At 54.1% G+C, this 18,805-nt stretch overlaps 3 protein-coding genes across 15 annotated transcripts in view; 1 reads left to right on the top strand and 2 right to left on the bottom strand.

Moving 5' to 3' along the window:
* HNRNPM (heterogeneous nuclear ribonucleoprotein M) overlaps positions 1-18,805 on the top strand; it is a 177,307-nt gene that overhangs the window by 24,376 nt on the left and 134,126 nt on the right. The window lies entirely within an intron of this gene.
* CD320 (CD320 molecule) lies at positions 5,177-9,853 on the bottom strand. Its single transcript, XM_082382006.1, has 5 exons — positions 9,634-9,853; positions 6,828-6,953; positions 6,230-6,463; positions 5,791-5,949; positions 5,177-5,632 (listed from the first exon to the last, which is right to left on the bottom strand). Exons 1-5 carry the CDS (start codon positions 9,770-9,772, stop codon positions 5,493-5,495), a joined length of 798 nt encoding a protein of 265 aa, XP_082238132.1. The 5' UTR covers positions 9,773-9,853; the 3' UTR covers positions 5,177-5,492.
* On the bottom strand, positions 10,926-18,789 carry NDUFA7 (NADH:ubiquinone oxidoreductase subunit A7; the record flags this gene model as incomplete). 2 transcript variants are annotated; one of them, XM_082382015.1, is made up of 4 exons in its annotated part: positions 10,926-11,110; positions 14,428-14,577; positions 18,235-18,284; positions 18,739-18,789. In XM_082382015.1, 4 exons carry the CDS (start codon positions 18,787-18,789, stop codon positions 11,056-11,058), a joined length of 306 nt encoding a protein of 101 aa, XP_082238141.1. In that variant the 3' UTR covers positions 10,926-11,055. The 2 variants fall into 2 exon arrangements, with proteins under 2 accessions (XP_082238141.1, XP_082238140.1); XM_082382014.1 differs by lacking the exon at positions 10,926-11,110 and adding an exon at positions 12,819-13,037.

Genomic DNA, 18,805 nt, shown 5'->3' with positions numbered 1-18,805 from the left:
GAGCATCTAACATAAAAATAGTGACCCTTCTTTCCCCCAACCTGGCATGTCCATCCCTCCTACTCTGGCATTTAGTCCCCAGAACAGAACCGTCTGACATCACGAAGTACTGGTTTGTTGGTTGATCCTCTGTCCTCTCCCCCCAACCTCCACATCATGGGGGACGGGGCTTTGTTCTGTTCAAGGCCAAGTCTCCGGGAACCTATAACAATGCCTGGCACCCGGTAGGTCTCAATGAATGTTTGTCCTCCTGCAAAAATTAACCTTCAAATGCGATGCGATCCCAAAGTCCCAACTAGTTTTTTTACCAGGTGCCAACAAGCTCAGGAAAAGATTCATGTCCTACTAGCTACAGGTGATGTACTACATTATGAAAGTGCTAAATGCTGCTGGATTGTTCACTTTAAAATGATTACATTTCGGGAAATTCCCTGGCGGTCTAGTGGTTAGGACTCTGCCCTTCCACTGCAGGAGGCACGGGTTCAATCACTGGTTGGGGAACTAAGATCCCACAGGCCGCCCAGTGCGGCCAAGAAAATAAATAAATAAAATGATTACGTTTCCGGGACGAAGTGAGAGAGTGGCATGGCCATATAAACACTACCAGATAGCTAGTGGGAAGCAGCCGCATAGCACAGGGAGATCAGCTCCGTGCTTTGTGACCACCTAGAGGGGTGCGATAGGGAGGGTGGGAGGGAGACGCAAGAGGGAGGGGATATGGGGATATATGTATATGTATAGCTGACTCACTTTGTTATAAAGCAGGAACTAACACACCATTGTAAAGCAATTATACTCCAATAAAGATGTTTAAAAAAAAGATTACATTTCTGTTACATGAATTTCACTTCAATAATAATAATAAAGTACAGTGTAATACCATCGCACACCTGTGAGAATGGCTAAAATCAAAAAGACTGCCCACATCAGGTCATGCCAAGGCTGCGAGGAGAAGAAAATATATACATTGCTAGGGGGGGAAGGAAAGTAAGGGTACATCCACTTCGGAAAACATGTTGGCGATTTCTTTAGAATTTAAATATACACCTACCATATGATGCAACCACTCCACTCCTGGGTATTTTACCCAAAAGAACTAAAAGCAGATGAACGCGCCTACACATAAATGTTCTCAGCAGTTTTATTTGCAATCATAAAAAACTGGAAACCGCCTAGATATCCATCAACAGAGGAAGTAGGTAAATGGATGTAGAACAGCTGTACAGTGGAGTACAGCTCCGCCATAAAAGCGAGCTCACTTTTCATACATGCAATGGTATGTCTAGATCGTAAAATAATTGTGTCAGGTATAAACTGCCAGACCAAAAAAAAAAAAAGGTACATACTCTATGATTCTAGAAATGCAGCTAATCTATAGTGTCAGAGCCAGTTGGTGGTTGCCTGGGTAATGTGGTGGTAGGGGTGGGAGCGGTAATAAAAAGGGGCACAAGGAGACTTCTGGGGGAAGAACCTGGCAAACATGATGCTCAGTGAAAGAAGCCAGACACCAAAGGCCACCTATGGTATGATTCCATTTATACAAAATGTCCAGAAGTCCAGAGAGACAGAATGTGGATCCGTGGTTTTTGTGGTTGCCGGGATGGGGGTGGGGGAGAGGAGTGACCGCTAATGGGGAAGGGGTTTCCTTTTGGGGGGATAAAAATGTCTTGCAACTAGATAGAGGTGAGGGTTACACAATACTGCAAGTGTACTAAATGCATTGTAGGCTTTAAAACAGTTCATGGTTAATTTCATGTTACGTGAGTTTTCCAATTAAAAAAAGAAAAGAGAAATGGTGAGAGCTGGATAAAGATACACAGCACACACACCCTGGATCCCCCCCCCCCATCTTCACCACTGCCGCCCACACACAACCCCGCCACTCCATCCCCTCCCTTCTCAGGCCCATCAGAATTTCCCCAGGTACTGGGACCCGTGCCCACTTGACCATGTCCCCCCTCCTTCTGGGCTCCCCAAACATCCCTCCCTTTTCAACCTGGACACTCCCTGGAGTTTCCTGGAAGCCAGTCACTGGGCTTGCTGCCTATAGGATGGGATGGGCAGCTGGCAGCACAGGGTGACCCTGCTTGAGGGAACAAAGGCAGCTGAAACCCCGGCCTGCTCATGCATGATGGGCGTTTGCACCTGTAGCTGCCCCAGTGTACAGATGACAAAGCTGGCCCTGAGAGAGCAAAGCCACCTGCCCACAGTCAGTCAGCTGGCTCCAGTGGACAGGAGTCGCTCACGCCAGCCTGCCCATTCCCAGCTCGTGCCCTCTGCCCCCGTGGTGGCCCCAATGAACCAGGCCTCCCTGGAGTTCGTGCCCTTGTGTGGCCCCCACCTGTGCCCCCGACACACATGTGGGCTGACCTGAGACCCTGCTGAACCAGCAGAAAGCAGCAGAAGCGATGCTGGCCCAGTTCCGGACCTGAGCATTAGAAGGTCTGGGGGTTTTGGCTCTGCGCTTTGGGGAAACCCCTGAGTCACCAGGAAAGGAAAGCGGCTGTCCTGCTTGGGTGCCCACATGGAAGGGCCATCCAGAGAGGCCACGTAGAGAGGGAAAGGCGTCCCATCCACCCATGCGCCAGACATGACATTGGCACCGTCCAGTGACATGGTAACATCCAGTCCAGCCCCCAGATGCCAGCAGCCACCATTCACGGGGAAACAAAGAGCCACCAGCCGGGCCAGTCAACCTGGAACCACAAAAGAGAATATGCCGGTGGTTGTTTGGAGCCTGTCACTGCAGGGTGGTTTGTGCCACTGATCACTGAGAATCCAGCTGACACCCAGGAAGATCCAGACCCTAGACCTCAGCTCAGGTGGCGTCTGACACCGGCCTCACCCCCACTAACATGCCCTGTTGGCCCACTGCAGCTGGCCACACCTGAACAAATATGAAACGGGAAAAAGATCTAAAACCAAGAAAATTCTACTCTCTGGCATAACTCCTTCCTGCCAACTAGAAGAAGCCCACCAGGGTTCCAGTTCTGCAGCAGGAAACCTCAGCCCAGCTCGGGGGCTGGGAGGGATCCAGCGGGCGCCAGGGGAAGGCCTTGTACCCCAGACGGCTGGGCACCCTCTGGTCCACCGTCGGTCAAAGTCCCCCAATCCTGGCTGCAGCCCACCTCCCAAGCCCTCACCGCTGCTGACAGAGAACTCGGGCCCCTAAGAGGCTTCCTGAGGCCCAGACTCCAAACCCCATTGGGAATTCCCCGGTGGTCCACCGGTTAGGACTCCACGCTTTCACTGCCGGAGACCCGGGTTCAATCCCTGGTCCAGGAACTAAGATCCCACGAGACATGCTACATGGACCAAAACAAACAAACAAACAAAAAACCTCCCATGGCGGGGCGGAGCCCCAATGCTGAACTTTCCCACCCTTCCCACCCCCAGGAAGATCTGTCTTCTCCCAGCATGTTGTCATCAGGGACCAGCTCCCTGCTTGCTGGATGTCAAAGCCGCGAGACCCTGTGTGGGGCCCTGGGTGCTCCCCCGGGCTACCAGGGCCCTGGCCACCGCATTCGGAGATGAAGAAAATGAAGGTCAAAGAAGAGCCCTGTCCTCATCACCCAGCAGTTACGGTGTGTATTAACTACACTTTCTGTATTCTTTTTTTGTGGCCGCGCCACACGGCTCGCAGGATCTTAGTTCCCCAACCAGGGATTGAACCCAGGCCCTCGGCAGTGAGAGCGCGGAGTCCCAACCACTGGACCGCCAGGGAATTCCCAGTTTCTGTATTCTTGACACCCTGGCAGCTGAGGCCTCACTGACCAGGAAGGAACTATCCCTCGAGGGGTTAGCGAGTTCCTGGAGATGACAAGTCACCAGTGAGTGTACCTCTCCTATGCATACCAGCCAATCCAGAGCCACTGTGCCCCTGCCCTGATCACCCCAGGGCCAGTGTAGTGTGCCCGACATTAAGCAGGATCTTAGTTCCCCGACCAGGGATTGAACCCGTGCCCCCTGCAATGGAAGCGCGGAGTCCTAACCACTGGATTGCCAGGGAAGTCCCTGACATTAAGCTTTTGATTGCCAACACCCACCATGAACAAACACACAGATAGCTGCATGACACAGCTACTAGCAACACAACCTACCTGGTTATTAGCTACCCCAACCTATGAAGGTCCCCTTTTCAGAAACCCTAGGTAACCTTGACAAGTGACGCCTTGAAAGACCCCGCTTTCCCTTTTGGCACCCTAATTCCAGCTCTTATGCTTTATATTCAATAAAGAGTGAATCCGAGACTCCGACCCCCGGACCCTAATAAAGGCAGAGACCCAGGTCTGCGTTCCCTCCCTCTCTCTCTCCCCATGATCTCGCTGCGTGGCCCTCAGAGGGGGTGCCTGTTGTGTACCCTCCAGAACCTGTGAGTAACAAATCTTGTTCTGCAAAGTTCCCTGATGATTTTTCCTGAAGTACGTCCTGTGATCATGGTAAGAACCACGAGGGCCGGTCTAGCCACAGTGCTGGCTCTAGTTGGGGTAACGTCTGTGGGGGCCTTGCTGTAAGTAGTAGGGACCCAGGTGTACTCAGGTGCTGCTCTCTGAAAGCCTCGCTATTGATAGGCTGAGATGTACACGATACTCAGTGCCGACACCCCAGAGCCCATGGAAATTACTCAGTCTAGCCAGTTCCAAGCCTGTTTACCCTGCCTCACCCATTCCTTCCAGTGGAAACCACAATAGAAGCTCCTGTCCATGTTGTTCCCTCTCCCTCTGCCTCCTGATGGACCCTGGTGCTTCCCCGTGTGGCTCCACATGGCCTGTTATGCCCTTCCTCTTGGGATCAGTGAGTAACAAAGTGTGTTTTCAGTGGCAGGCGTCTCCTGATCTGTTGGCCTTGCCATACCTGCATAATAATAAGACCTACATTTGGAAACAGGGTGGAGACCAACCTGGGGACACCCAGCTTCCATCTCAAAGAGAAGAAGCCATAATGGATGGAGGTCCCCCAGCCCAGGACTCTGGGAGGCACTGCCCAAGGTCTGCTCCATTTTGGGAATGCAAACTGTCCTGCTGCCCCCAGCCCCACTGTCCCCTGCTCTGGATTCCAGGAAGCCAGAGGCAGGGTCCCCAACTCCCACCCTCTCTGGGCTTGGGTGCTCCACCACAGAAGAGGGGCAGAGCCCCCAGGCTGCCCAGGCGGAGGGAGACAGAGGCCCAGAGGCAGGCAGAGGACGTGAAGTAACTTTAATCACCAATCTCAGGAGGGGGCAACAGTAGTATCTGAGCAGCGGGGCCACCCCGGGAATGACCTAGGGCCAGCCCCTCGGTTCTGGCTGTGGCACGTTCCCCATCCAGGCTCCTCGAGTCCAGGGGAGGGTCTGGGCACTCCCAGCCTCCAGGGTCACATCTGCAGGAGCTCAGGTACTTGGCGCCGCGTGGCCAGAAGAACCCAGGTCTGGGGGCTGGTGTGCCAGCAGCCCCGCGCGGGTCCCCATACCTGCCATACTCGGGACCATGTGATGTGGCAGCAAGAAATCACCCTCAGAGAACTGAGGCCGTCCTCTCTGACTGCAGAGACCCCTTCACAGACACCAGCAGCCCCAGCGGGGACAGGCATCCCTGGGCACAGAGCCGTGACAACACGAAGAGGATGGCGGCGGCCAGACCTACACTTAGCACCACTGTGGGGGACAGAAAGACAGGAGTGGGTGAGGGGAGGGGGTGGCAAGAGGCTCACACCCACCAAGCTCCTAACACACTGGAAAGGGGGTTCTGCAGCCTGCCGGCTCCGGGAGCAGCTGCTCCAAGCCCCGGGGGTGGGAGGACCTGTTTATCTTACCAGCGGCTACAATGATCCCATAGGCACTTCGGTTTCCAGACTGAACTGAGTCCCGGTCCCCAACAGAGGTGACTGTGGCATTCCTGAGATAAGTGACACTCTCCAGGGTCACAGGGGTCCCCATGGACGTGGCACTCCCTTCTTGGAGGGTCTTGGTTCCTGCAATAAGTCCGGGCATTCAGTAGCTGGGGAGGCAGCAACTGGGGCATGGGGGGATGAACAGATGTTTCTGGTGCCCAGGGGGGACCTTAGGGCTCACCCTCCATCCCAAATTCAGTGAGGTTGGTGAGCCCTGCTGCCCGAGTGCCCTCGTGCAGCCGCCATGGGAATACGGGCGCAAGCAGACACACGTGTCCACGCTCCCAGCCTCGTCATACACTGTAAAGTGTCAGGCGTCCTTGGCTACCGACCCACCCTCCCCGCCCCCACAGGCACACACCACAGCCAAGCTCATCGCTGGAGTCGGAACAGTCCGGGTGGCCATCGCAGAGCCACGTGCGTGGGATACAGGAACCGCCCAGCGGGCAGCGCAGCTCCCCCTCCGGGCAGGGCTGGTGCCCGCAGTTGAGAACATTCTTGTTGATGCCATCAGGGCAGTCATCGATGCTGTCACAAGAGCAGGGGCTGCCAGTGGGTGGCGTGCACTGCCCGTCCTGGGCACACGGCTCAATACCTGGGGTACACGGTGAGTCAGGTCCCAAACACCCAGCCAAGAGGGCCCAGGTACTCCCCACAGCCCAACCCCCTGCAAGCCCCGCCTTCCGAGAACAATCGACCCTATATGTTTCGCCCATCCCAAAGGCTCCTCCCCCTGCTTCTGTTAGCTCCACCTTCCAAGGACTCGCCTCCCTGCAAGCCCTCCCTCCCAAGACCCCACCAACTCCGCCCCCCTGCAAACCCACCTCTCCCAGACCTCCCTCCCTTCAGGCCCCGCCCACCCCAGAGTGCCCTGCCTGAAAGCCACATCCCTTCCACAAGCACCTCCTCCCTGTGGCCCCGCCCCTTGCAAGCCCCGCCCCCAGGGCAAGGCCACTCACTGCACTCCTCCTCATCACTGCCATCGACGCAGTCCTGGTCAACGTCGCAGCGCCAGGTGAGGGGCACGCAGCGGCCATCACTCCTGCACTGGAAGTTGGTGGGCGGGCACGAGGCTGTGCTGGGGCCTGAGAGATGCACACAAGTGAGGCCTGGGAGGTCTGGACCCTCCTTTGGAAGCACAGTGTCACCGGCTGCGACCACCAGGAGACAGGCCAGGTCCCAGGAACTACATTGGTGGTCACCCTTTGCTAAGGATGCACTATATGTGGGCCTTGGAGCTGAGCAGTTCACAGCCTCACCAAGAGCCCTACTGGGCAGATTCTACTCCCATGCCCGTTCTACAGAAGACACTTAGGAGAGGTAAGGCCTGAGGCTACAAGCTAGTGGCAGAGTCGGGGTTCGAACCCAGGTCTCACTGATCCCGGCGTCTTTACCCGGCTCCAAACGGCCAGATGGTCTCCCCAGGAGTCTCTCCAAGTTCCGTGGTTAAACAGACTGGGGGAGGAGCCATCTCTGAACCTGGCCTGGCTCAGGCCCACCTGTCAGGGTCAGCAGGGCCCGTTATGTCCCAGCTGCTCAGCAAAGGGGAAACTGAGGCCTTGGGTAGAGGACCTGCTTAGTCACCGTGGCTTGTCGACTCACCCACTAAACTCCTCCCAGATCTGACCACTTTCCCCATCCTGAATGTGCCACCACCTCTCCAGATTCCCCACCCCCATCTCCACTCAGACACCAAAGACCTCTCAGAGCCACACAATTTGGTCACCCACCCTTGCCCCCCTTTGCTCAAAACCAGCCCTTGGTCAGAAATAGAGACACAGATGTAGAGAACAAACGTATGGACACCAAGGGGGGAAAGTGGCGGGGGGGATGTGGGATGAATTGGGATTGACATATATACACTAATATGTATAAAATAGATAACTAATAAGAACCTGTTGTATAAAAAGATAAAATTCAAAAATTCAAAAAAACCCAAAAACCCAGCCCTTGGTCCCGTGACCCTCTCACAACCAAATTCTACAACCTCCGTGTGGCCCGCAAGTCCTGACCAGCCCTGAACCCTTCCTGGACCTCCCACTTTCCTCCTCTTCATCAAGCTCCCTCTGACCCGGCCACCTTGCTGCTTCTGCAAGAGGCCTGGGCTCATTTTCCCCCTCAGGGCTTTTGCCCATGCTGTTCCCTGGCCCAGTTTGCCCTCTCCTCCCTCCTCTCTGCACCTCGTGATTTCCTCCTCAGACTTCACGTCTCAGCTTATTTCCTGGGAGGGGTCTCAGGTCCCTCTCAGAGACCCCTGAAGCTCGGCCTCCCACTTAGAACAATGGCCCCTGAACTGGTACCCGCGTAGACTGGACACTTAGTGGTGGTCAGGGCAGTGACCTTTTGACTGTAAACCCGGGGCAGCGCCTAGTGATAAGTGGACACAGGTCACACAATGGTCCGGGCTGAGTCCAGCTGAGATGTGAGCCTTCCTGGACCCAGAGCAGGATGAACACAGAAGGGCCTGGAAGCTGGGCCATCAGGCGGGAGTCCGAGGGACAGAGGAAGGGAGTGGACTTTATGGTTTCCTCCTGGGTGCAGCAGGGAGGGTGGCAGATACCTGGCTTGGCCCCAGCCTAGACCCCCTCCATACAATCCTGGTCCTCTTGCCCCTTCCACCTTTACTCACGAGGGCCTGTGCCTCCAAGCCCCCACTCCCCACAGCCAGGCCCTCCGCAGGCCGGCCTCCAGGCCCAACTGTACCTGTGGGCCACACAGTCCCTGAGCTCCGTGGAGCCAACTGCAGCTGACTTCCTTCCCTGCCCATGGGGGTCTGGCAGCCTAAAGCTTCCTCCCCAGGACTCGCCCCTCTCCCTAGCAACCTCTGACCTCCTTCCCTGGCCTGCTGGAGCATGTGTCCTTCTGTAAAGTGGGTGGGCAGCAGAGCAGAGTGGACCTGGCTTCACAGGGCTTTGGTTTGGAGCAACCAAACCTCCCAGCCTCAGTTTCCCCACCTGTAAAAGGGGCACGCTAGGAGTCCCTACCACAGTGTGCTGAAGAGAAGAGACTGCTTGTGTGTAGAGTGTGGACCTTGGTTAATGTGAGTCCTGATCCTTGAAGGAACCAGGAACATTTAGCCTGAAAAGGCAGGGGCTTTGGGGTGAGATGGAGAACCAGATAAGACGGTGTGTGAACCTGAGTCACAGCTGAAAGTCAGGGGCACCTGTGAGCACAGAGAGGTCACTCTAACCTGCCCAGCTGCCTCTGGGAACCTCTGAGAGGGCCACCAACATCATTTAGGCCAAGGCAAACGTGTCCAAGGGCCTGGGGTCACAGGGAAGACCTTTTTTTCTCTAAGGCCGGAGAAGGAAGGTGCAGAGATTGGGAGGGCGGGAAACGGTCACCGAGCAAACTCAGCCACATGGCCCCGGGCTCGGGCGCCAGGGTATGGAAGCCGCAGCTGCTGCAGGAGGCGCCAGGTGACCAGCTCCGTAAGGTTGGAAGTCGGACAAGCAGAGCGTATAAAGAACTCTCCTGCCCACGCTGGAGTGAAGGGCAGCTTAGAGGTGACAGCGGGGCACGACAAAGCAGAGCGAGTGTAAGCAGGGCCGAAGCAGGGTAGTTAAAGGCAGGCAGAGCAACCCAGGCGGAGGGTCTCCCACTGGGGAAGGCTCATTCAAGGGCCTGGGTCCCCTAGAGCCACGTGCAGGGGGGAGTGTCCGGGACGGGCGTGCGGCGCAGCCAACGGTGAGGCGCTGCTGACGGGCAGGGGCGGAGCTAAACTGCAGGCTTGGAGGGCGCCAGGGCTGCACGGAGCACACTCACCTGGGGCCTGGGTCAAGGACCAGGTCGGGATCGAGGTCGGGGCGGCTTCCAGGCCCAGCCCGAAGCTGAGCAGTACCCGCAGTGCTAGGCCCAGGGCCGCAGCCCGCTGCGCTCGGCCCCGCGCCATCCAACCGCTCATCGCACCACCCCCGCCTGGCGCCGGCTCCGGCCAAGAGCAGTCCGAGCCTCCCTCTGATCCACGCACGCGCGTGCGCAAAGATCCGGGGGGGGCGGGGCCCATGCCCGGGGCGGGTCCCGCGGCGGCCCCGCGCTATGGGTACCGTAAATGTCCGAATGCGAGGGGACCCACTATTTGAGGCTTTCCCACTTTTCCCTGTGACAAGGTATATCGAAAGGTATTGGTCCTATTTGAAATTAGAAACTTCTGGAGGTGCAAACGAACTAGTACCGACAAGTCTTGTCTACTTACAATATTTAACATTCCACATGCACCAAATACTCCTGCCTAATTATCCTATTTAATATGACAGCCACTTCCCTCAGGCACGCCCTCCTCCTGCTTCTCTTGAGCGCCCGACTTATATATTTAATTTGGTTTATTGTCTGATTCCCCACTAGAATGTCAGGCCCAGGAGGACAGGAATGCTGTGTTGCTCATTGTATCCCCAGTGCCTGGAACAGAGCCTGACACATAGCAGGCTCTTAAATATTTGGTGAATAAATGAAGGAAATGTCGGTTCTCGGCTTTCATCCTGGGTCCTCTGTCCCTTGCACCTGGATGTTCTCACAGACGCTCACTACCTCATAATCCGCATTGGCTCCTCAGAGGGAGGCGGGTCTTATACTTTACTCTGGGAACAAGACAGGCGAAAGCAGCCTGGGCTTGCTCTTCTCACGCTCACCCCGTAGGCACATAAAATACAAACCTTCTGCAGGTTTTCTATCCAACTGGCTGCTGTTTTCTTCTTCAAAATAAATATTTTATCTACAGCTCTGCCCCTAGGAGAAGCAGCGCTACTGCCAGCAGGCCCCCCAGACGACAAGTCACTGTCCTCAGCGTTGTAACAGCTGTGCAAATTTCCCGTGAAGCAACACTAAAGCGGCCAGATTTTCACAGAAGGGCCTCTATTTGCAGGTTGATGGCATGCTTATTCAAAAGTGTTAGAGATTATAGCTGCATCTGGAGTGTATGTATATATATACATATATATATATTTTTTTTTCATAAGAATCTCCAATTCCCAGGAGACACGGGGTAAGAGGCAAAGGTGCACTGGTGCAGAGGCAGTTGGAAAGGGCAGCAAATAGGACTGCCTGCGGGAGGGGAAGGGAGGGGAGGGGAGCGTCCCACACCACCTGTGAGGTTGGCATCTGTGGTCCAGGGAGAAAAAGTGAAGAAGTTGTGGATTTACCCAGCTGACAATATGTAGCGGTTGAGTGCAGACTCATCAGCGGCTGGGTTCAGGGCCATCTCTCAGTGAGCCTGAGAGTTCTTTGTCTCTCCACGCCTGTTCTTCTGTTGAGGGTAAAAGGGTTTGACAAGAGCTAAAACCTCACAGGCTTGCTCCAGGAAGGAACCAAGATCACAGATATAACGCATTTAGAACGGTACCTGGAATAGAGGAAGTGCTCAAGAGGTGTCAGACCTCTTTCCTACTGCACTCCCTCGCCAAACTTCAAGTCTGGGTCATAAATCTTTTTCTTTCTTTCTTTTTTTTTTTTTTTTGGCTTATACAGTAAACAACAATTTATTTTCTCACGGTTCTGGAAACTGGGAAGTCCAAGACCATGGCGCCAGCAGATTCGGTGTCTAGTGAGGGCCCGCATCCTCATTGACAACCATCTTTTCACTGCTACCTCACTTGGCAGAAGGGGGCTGGGTCATAAAACTTTATTCAGGAACTTTCAATGGCACATCTTGCCTGGGGTCTTTAAAAGCCCTCCAGGACTTCCCTGGTGGCACAGTGGTTAAGAATCCACCTGCCAATGAAGGGGACACGGGTTCAAGCCCTGGTCCGAGAAGATCCCACATGCCGCGGAGCAACTAAGCCCATGCGCCACAACTACTGAGCCTGTGCTCTAGAGCCTGTGAGCCACAGCTACTGAAGCCTGTGCCCCTAGAGCCCATGCTCCGCAGCAAGAGAAGCCACCGCAATGAGAGGCCCGCGCACCACAATGAAGAGTAGGCCCCCGCTCGCCGCAACTAGAGAAAGCCCGCGTGCAGCAAGGAAGACCCAACACAGCCAAAAATAAATAAATAAATAAAATTAAAAAAAAAAAAAAAGCCCTCCAGCGTTACCCTCCTTGTGGCCTCTGCACACCCTGCCCAGCCCTCCTGATCCTTCTGAATCGAATTCATCCTTTGTTCCAACCAGAATCCCACCTCCTCCAGGAAGCCTTCCCAGCCTTTTCTTCTCATAAGCATTTAGCATTTGTACCACCCACTCTTGGGGCACTTATACCTCCTCCTGGGACCGTGACCCTTTTCCTGCCTTGCTCCAAGCTTCCAAAGGGCGGGCCAGCCTCAACACTCTCCTGGCTTACAGCTGATCTTCACCTACTGATGGGTTTGGGGGTTCTTCCACAGGGCAGCCACAACACTCCCCCACCTGAGGTCACTGCGTGGCTCCCCTTCGCTCCTACAACCAAATCAAGGCCATTTCCTTTTCAGCTTTCACTCCCTGCTTATTCCTCCACAGAAAGAAGCCCCTACCTTTCCTGGGCTGACTCTGCCTCGTGCCCCCCAGGCCCACACAGAAACGTTCCTGGCTCAGGGAGGCCTTTCCCCACTGGCCTAGGTGAGCCTTCTCTGTGAGCCCCCTCACGGTCCTCTGCCGTACCTGCTGAGCGGCAGGGTGGTCAAGGTCAGGCGGGGGCCGCACTGGGAGGCTGCTGGTGAATGTCCGCACAAGCAATGGCTAGGAGAGCTCTCGGGGGAGAGGGAAGCGAGCCGTTTTTGTTCCGCCGCACTGTCCTTTACAGTCAGTGCCCCCAAACACCCAGAGGTCCTGGAACCCGCTCTGACACTCTCAGAGTTAGAGCCAGGCCCTTGAGAAAGGGACGGTGACATCTCTGTGCCCAGTGACAGCACGTCACCCTGGAGCTCGAGAACCACTATCCTCCCCTGCTCCTGGAGCGTTCATGGGATTAAGAGATTCGGCACCAACTTCACCCTGAAATTCAAGTAAGCCCGTGTGTCCTTTCAAAAGTAAAAACAGAAGCGATTCTGGAGAACTCAATATATATTTTTTATAAATTAGGTCACGTTGTCCCCAGAGGGAATCCAAAGTCCAAGGAAGAGGAAGCACTCCAGTGGCCCTGAGGGCTTAGCCAGGCACCCTGGGGCAGAGTGTCACAGGTAAGGCTGATCCTTGGACAGCTCCCACCTCTTTATGGGAGGAGCTGGCGTCACAGCCTTCTTCTCAGTGGCTGCTACAGCCGAGCTGGAAGATGAAAACAGACTTGAGTTAGGCCCAGGGTTCCAAAGAACGGTGTGGAGGAAGCTGAGGGAGACCCCCCTGCCCCGGCAGGAACACATCTGCTGACACCATGGATCTGGAGGCCAGAGTGCAGGGTGTTTCAGAATGTCCAGAGCCCTCCAATGGGGTCCCCCAAAGGGTGAGCTGACAAGCCCCCTTTCTGCCCCGAGCCCCGCGTGAACCCCTGGTCGGCGTGCCTTGGCTCCTGGTCCCAGAACCAGCATGAATAGCTGGGCTCCTCCTCCAGCACCCCTTCCCACTCGCACCCCACTCCCGCTGCCCCAGAACAGGACACTGGCAGAAGGGCCAAGGACCACCACTGGGGGTCTGGGCAAACTGCTTTGAAATCATGCTCCTACTACCCGCCAGCTGTGTGACCCAGGCAGGTCACTTGGCCTCTCTGTGCCTCAATTTCTTCTTCTGCAGCAGGGGCCATCACTGCCTAACTCATGGAGTTATCAGGAGGCAGATATGGCACTGACTCCATTCCTGAGCTTACAGATTTTAATTATGAGGATTAATCCTCATAACGACTCTGCTATAGACAGAATGTGTCCCCACAAAATCCATATGTTGAAATCCTATGCCCCAGCGTGATGATGTTATGGGGTGGAGCCTTTGGGAGGTGACTAGATCATGAAGGTGAAGCCCTCAAGAATGGGGTTAGTGCCCTTATAAGAGACCCTAGAGACCTCTTGCCCCTTCCAACATGTGAGGACATGGCAAAAAGATACCATCTGTGGGGACTTCCCTGGCGGTCCAGTGTTAGGTCTCAGCGCTTCCACTGCAAGGGGCATGGGTTCGATCCCTGGTTGGGGAACTAAGACCCCACATGCTGCGTGGTGTGGCAAAAATAAGGATACCATCTATAAATCAAGCAAGTGCCAGACACTGAATCTGCAGGGACCTTGAACGTGGACTTCCCAGCTTCCAGAACTACGAGAAACAATTTTCTGTTGTTTATAAGCCACCCAGTCTGTGGGATTCTGTCCCAGCAGAACTCTCTAAAGTAAATAACATTATTGTTCCTGTTTAATTAAAAGACAATGCCTGAGGCCAGAGACCAAAGTGGGTTTTGAGGGGCCTGAGGTTTATACAATTCTCTCTTTAAGAAGAATATAAAATTACAAAAACAACAATGCCTGGGCTTCTTCCAAGGCCCTTGAAGGGCCCTTGGAGATTCCTCTGCTTTGCAGGAAACCCACCCAGGGTGGGTAGGGATTCATGAGCTCTCAGATGAAAAGCCCCCGGCAGTACATTTCCTGCCACAGTTGATGCTCAACAGACTTGGGACCTTGAAAAGCACAAGCAGGAGAGAGGGCTGGTCGCAGGAGGGGTGTTGAGGCATCCTCACCTCTCTGCTGGCTTCCCTGACGCCAGCACCTTCTGTGAGGACATGACGATCGAGGGCGGCGTGGCTTCCCGGCGGCCATCACGTGTACAGTAGTAATTGTTGGAGAGTTTGTGGCTGGGGCCCACGGGGAGCTTGGGAGGAGGCTGAGTTCTGAGGAGAAAGAACATGGGCACTGAAACAAAAATGACAAGTCGTTCTCACTGCGTGGCTGGGCTGGAACATGGGCCCATCACCTCAGTCACGAGGCTTGGGGTCAGCAGCCCCTGGGATGTGCTGCAGGCCAGGGGTATCCCTTGATACAATGCCATGACCATATGCCTGGGGAGGGTCCAATGCCCAGAACCAGGTGGGAGCCCCTGCACTGGATGTGAAGGTGCTGGAAGGCCAGGCCTGGGTCTGCCCCACCACAGGTCCCCGACCTGCCCCAAATGTGGCAGCTATGGAGGACCCTTTCATGAGGGAGGCCTGTTCCCACCCCTCCATGGCCCAGAGCTTGGCAGCTGGCCTCATTTCCACCACAGGTCCTCGGGAAATGAAGAGGCTGGGGCCTGGGACTCTGCCCATCACCTACCAAGTAATCATGGTCAGCAAACGCTGGGGAAACAACCCCAGACTTGGCTCATTCTGAGGGGCTTTGTCCCCAAAGGCCAGGCTGCAGAACCTCTGGGTTTCCAGTTCTCTCCGGAACTCTCTGAAGAAGTCTACTGGGATCAAGCCTTATTACTCAAAGAGCATTTTGTCCTCTGAGGTCTCTGCTGCCACCTCGTGGTCACTGCCGCCAGAGGGGGAGTGAACAGAGCTCTGTCCTGGCTTGGACTAAACCCTGGGGTCAATATACAAAGTTTGAGGCCTGAAAACAAATCGCTAACCTCGCTAACAAAAGACGCTAACAAAACAAACAAACAAACAAAATCGCTAACAAAAGATGAGCTTCCCTGGAAACCATTGCAGAGGGGGAGGGCAGAAAAGATAGAAAAATCATAAACAGATCGGGTTCTCATTCATCTGTGTTTTTTTGTTTGTTTTTTTAAAATTTATTTATTTGGCTGCGTTGGGTCTTCGTTGCTGTGCACGGGCTTTCTCTAGTTGTGGCGAGTGGGGGCTACTCTTCCTTGCGGTGCGCGGGCTTCTCACTGCGGTGGCTTCTCTTGTTGCGGAGCACGGCCTCTAGGCATGCAGGCTTCAGTAGTTGTGGCTCTCGGGCTCTAGAGCTCAGGCTCAGTAGTTGTGGTGCACGGGCTTAGTTGCTCCACGGCATGTGGGATCTTCCCGGACCAGGGCTTGAACCCGTGTCCCCTGCATTGGCAGGCGGTTTCTTAACTACTGCGCCACCAGGGAAGTCCCTCATCTGGGTTTTTAACCAACTTTTTTCTGATAATCATTTTGCCAGGACTTAAGTTTTTCTTAAAACAAATGATAGTCATTGTACCAAAGGAAAAAAAAGAAATACAGATAAAAACAAAGTTTAAGAACTTAATATTAAAAGCATTATCCTAATTCCTTGGCAGTCCAGTGGTTAGGACTCGGCGCTTTCACTGCTATGGCCCGGGTTCGATCCCTGGTCAGGGAACTAAGATCCCACAAGCCGTGCGGCACGGCCAAAAAAATGTTTTTTAATAAATAAAAAATAAATTAGGGACTTCCCTGGTAGCGCAATGGTTAAGAATCCACCTGTCCATGCAGGGGACACGGGTTCGAGCCCTGGTCTGGGAGGATCCCACATGCCACAGAGCAACTAAGCCCGTGTGCCATAACCACTGAGCCTGAGTGCCACAACTACTGAAGCCCGAGCGCCTAGAGCCCATGCTCTGCAACAAGAGAAGCCACTGCAATGAGAAGCCTGCACACCGCAACGAAGAGTAGCCCCCGATCGCCGCAACTAGAGAAAGCCCGCGCGCAGCAACGAAGACCCAATGCAGCCAAAAATAAATAAACAAATATATTTTTTAAAACTTTAAAAAAAATCAAATAGGACTTCCCGGTGGCGCAGTGGTTAAGAATCTGCCTGCCAATGCAGGGGACATGGGTTTGAGCCCTGGTCCAGGAAGATCCCACATGCTACGGAGCAACGAAGCCCATGTGCTGCAACTACTGAGTCTGAGCTCTAGAGCCCGTGAGCCACAACTACTGAAGCCCGTGCACCTAGAGCCCGTGCTCCGCAACAAGAGAAGCCACCACAATGAGAAGCCCACGCACCACAACGTAGAGTAGCCCCCGCTTGCTGCAACTAAAGAAAGCCCGTGCGCAGCAATGAAGACCCAACGCAGCCAAAAATAAATAAATAAATAGGGCTTCCCTGGTGGTGCAGTGGTTGAGAATCTGCCTGCCAATGCAGGGGGCACAGGTTCGAGCCCTGGTCTGGGAAGATCCCACATGCCGCGGAGCAACTAGGCCCGTGAGCCACAACTACTGAGCCTGCGCATCTGGAGCCTGTGCTCCGCAACAAGAGAGGCCGCGATAGTGAGAGGACCGCGCACCGCGATGAAGAGTGGTCCCCACTTGCCGCAACTGGAGAAAGCCCTCGCACGGAAACGAAGACCCAACACACCCAAAAATAAATAAATAAATAAATTTATATAAATAAATAAATAAATGTTTTTAAGTACATAAAATAAAATAAAAAAAAGCAATATCCTGTGTTGAAGTTAGAATCTGCTTAACCCCTGGAGTGCAGAGATGACCCTCTGTTGGGCAGGGACCAACAGAAAACGAGCAGAGAAAGGATAAAAAGAACCAGCGCCCAACGGAAAGGCCTAAATGAATCACTAGGGGGCGCCATTATCCTTAAAAAAAAAAAAAAGCTGAAAATTTTACAAAACTGTTTCCTCAACTGTATCAAGTACCCTGGACGGAAAAGCAATTTAAAACTTTTGATATTTGGAATCAGTCACAACATGTAGGCATTCACATAGATTTGGTTATTTTAATGTTATTGTTCTTCTTTTCATGCTAACCCTCCATGGCTGCCTTACCTTTGCCTGCCACTCATACATATGGCTATTCCCCATTCCTCAAAGTGTTTCAGCCACACTAGCCTCCTTCCTACTTCTGGCTCTGCCGGGCCGGGCTGCACGGCCTTGGCACTTACTGCTCCCTCTGCCCGGAATGTTTTCTTTAATAACTATCCTTTGGCATTTCAGGTGACTCAAATGTCAATCCCTGAGGCCTTTGCTGATTACCTGATCTGAGGTAGCCGCCCTCCAGCTTATTCACTTTGTTTTGTCTTCAGAGCATTCTAGAACAATGTTTTTTACTTGCTGTGTTCATTTCCCTACTATGTTATGTTTCTCCCTCCTCCCCAGGATATGAGCTCCATGAAAGGAGTGAGAAGAATTTTTCCTGTTCGCACTGGTATCCCAGAGGGCTGAGGACACATCAGGGATTTGTAAATGTCAAGTAATTTTTGGACTCAAATGAGTTTGAAATCAAGACACTTCTGGGTTCAAATCCCAGCTGTCACTCACTGGCTTCTGAGTGATTTTAAGCAAATGATTTAGTCTCTCCGAGCCTCAAATATTTTCATGTGTAGCTTGGGGATGATAAGACTAACCAGCAGGGCCACACTTAGGACTGCAAATCACACTGAGGATTCCCACTCATAATTCAAGCCCCATCTGGTTGTTCCACGAGCACCACTCTCCGACATAGTCCAGCAAGATTAAAGGCAAACCTCCGCCTCCACAGCAAGCTAGGCGGCTGGAGGCAGGATTTCAGCCCAGTGTTTCAGGGGTCTAAAAGAACAGGGGTTTTGTTTTTGATGGAAGAAGGACAGGATTGCAGTCCGGGCAGCGAGCGGGGCTTGCTCACCGCTTGGAGATCTCCTGGTAACGCAGCTGCAGCTTCGCCTGCAAGTCTTGCTGTGGGAGAAAGAGAGGAAGGAGGTCAGCCCGCAGGGCACCCCAGAAGAGAAGGCCAGCGAACCTTGGGCAGTCCGGGGCTAGACAAATGAAGGGAAGGCGGGAGATGGGCATTTGGCGACAAGGATATGGGCCCTGGAGGTGAACAGGAAAGCTGGGGGCCGGGGCCACAAGATCCAAAGCTAAGAAGGACTAGGTAAATCCCAGGCCTGAGTGGGACCCCAGCCAAGAGAGGGCCAAGGGCTGGGGGTGGAGGTGGGCGTGCCCTGGGCTGGAAGGGTCAAGAGTTGGAGGTTCCGGGCTGAGCGCGGGATCCCGTCTTATTAGAGGAATCTCGGCACCACTGGCCTCAGCCCCAGAGGTGCAGGAGGGGGGTGAGTAACGGGAGCGTGTCCGGGGCGCAAGGAGCCCACAGCCCCACCCTCCCCAGTGCAGCCCTTCCCGCCCCGCGCACCCCGGATGCCCAGTTCCGCAGCCGCTGGATGAAGCGGGTAGCAGACGCCATCTTTCCCCTGCGCTGA

Source organism: Balaenoptera borealis, assembly GCF_965194805.1.
Source record: "Balaenoptera borealis genome assembly, chromosome: 2".
Lineage (NCBI taxonomy): Eukaryota > Metazoa > Chordata > Mammalia > Artiodactyla > Balaenopteridae > Balaenoptera > Balaenoptera borealis.
Note: the sequence above shows the minus strand (reverse complement) of the source record. Positions and strands in the feature narration are given on the sequence as shown.

Excerpts from the sequence above, each read along its gene's own strand:
- CD320 (XM_082382006.1), bottom strand. The coding sequence starts at position 9,772 with ATGAGCGGTTGGATGGCGCGGGGCCGAGCGCAGCGGGCTGCGGCCCTG. Across the intron at positions 6,954-9,633 it reads GTCCTTGACCCAGGCCCCAG|GCCCCAGCACAGCCTCGTGC; the intron begins GTGAGTGTGCTC and ends TGCATCTCTCAG. Across the intron at positions 6,464-6,827 it reads CAGTGATGAGGAGGAGTGCA|GTATTGAGCCGTGTGCCCAG; the intron begins GTGAGTGGCCTT and ends CGTGTACCCCAG.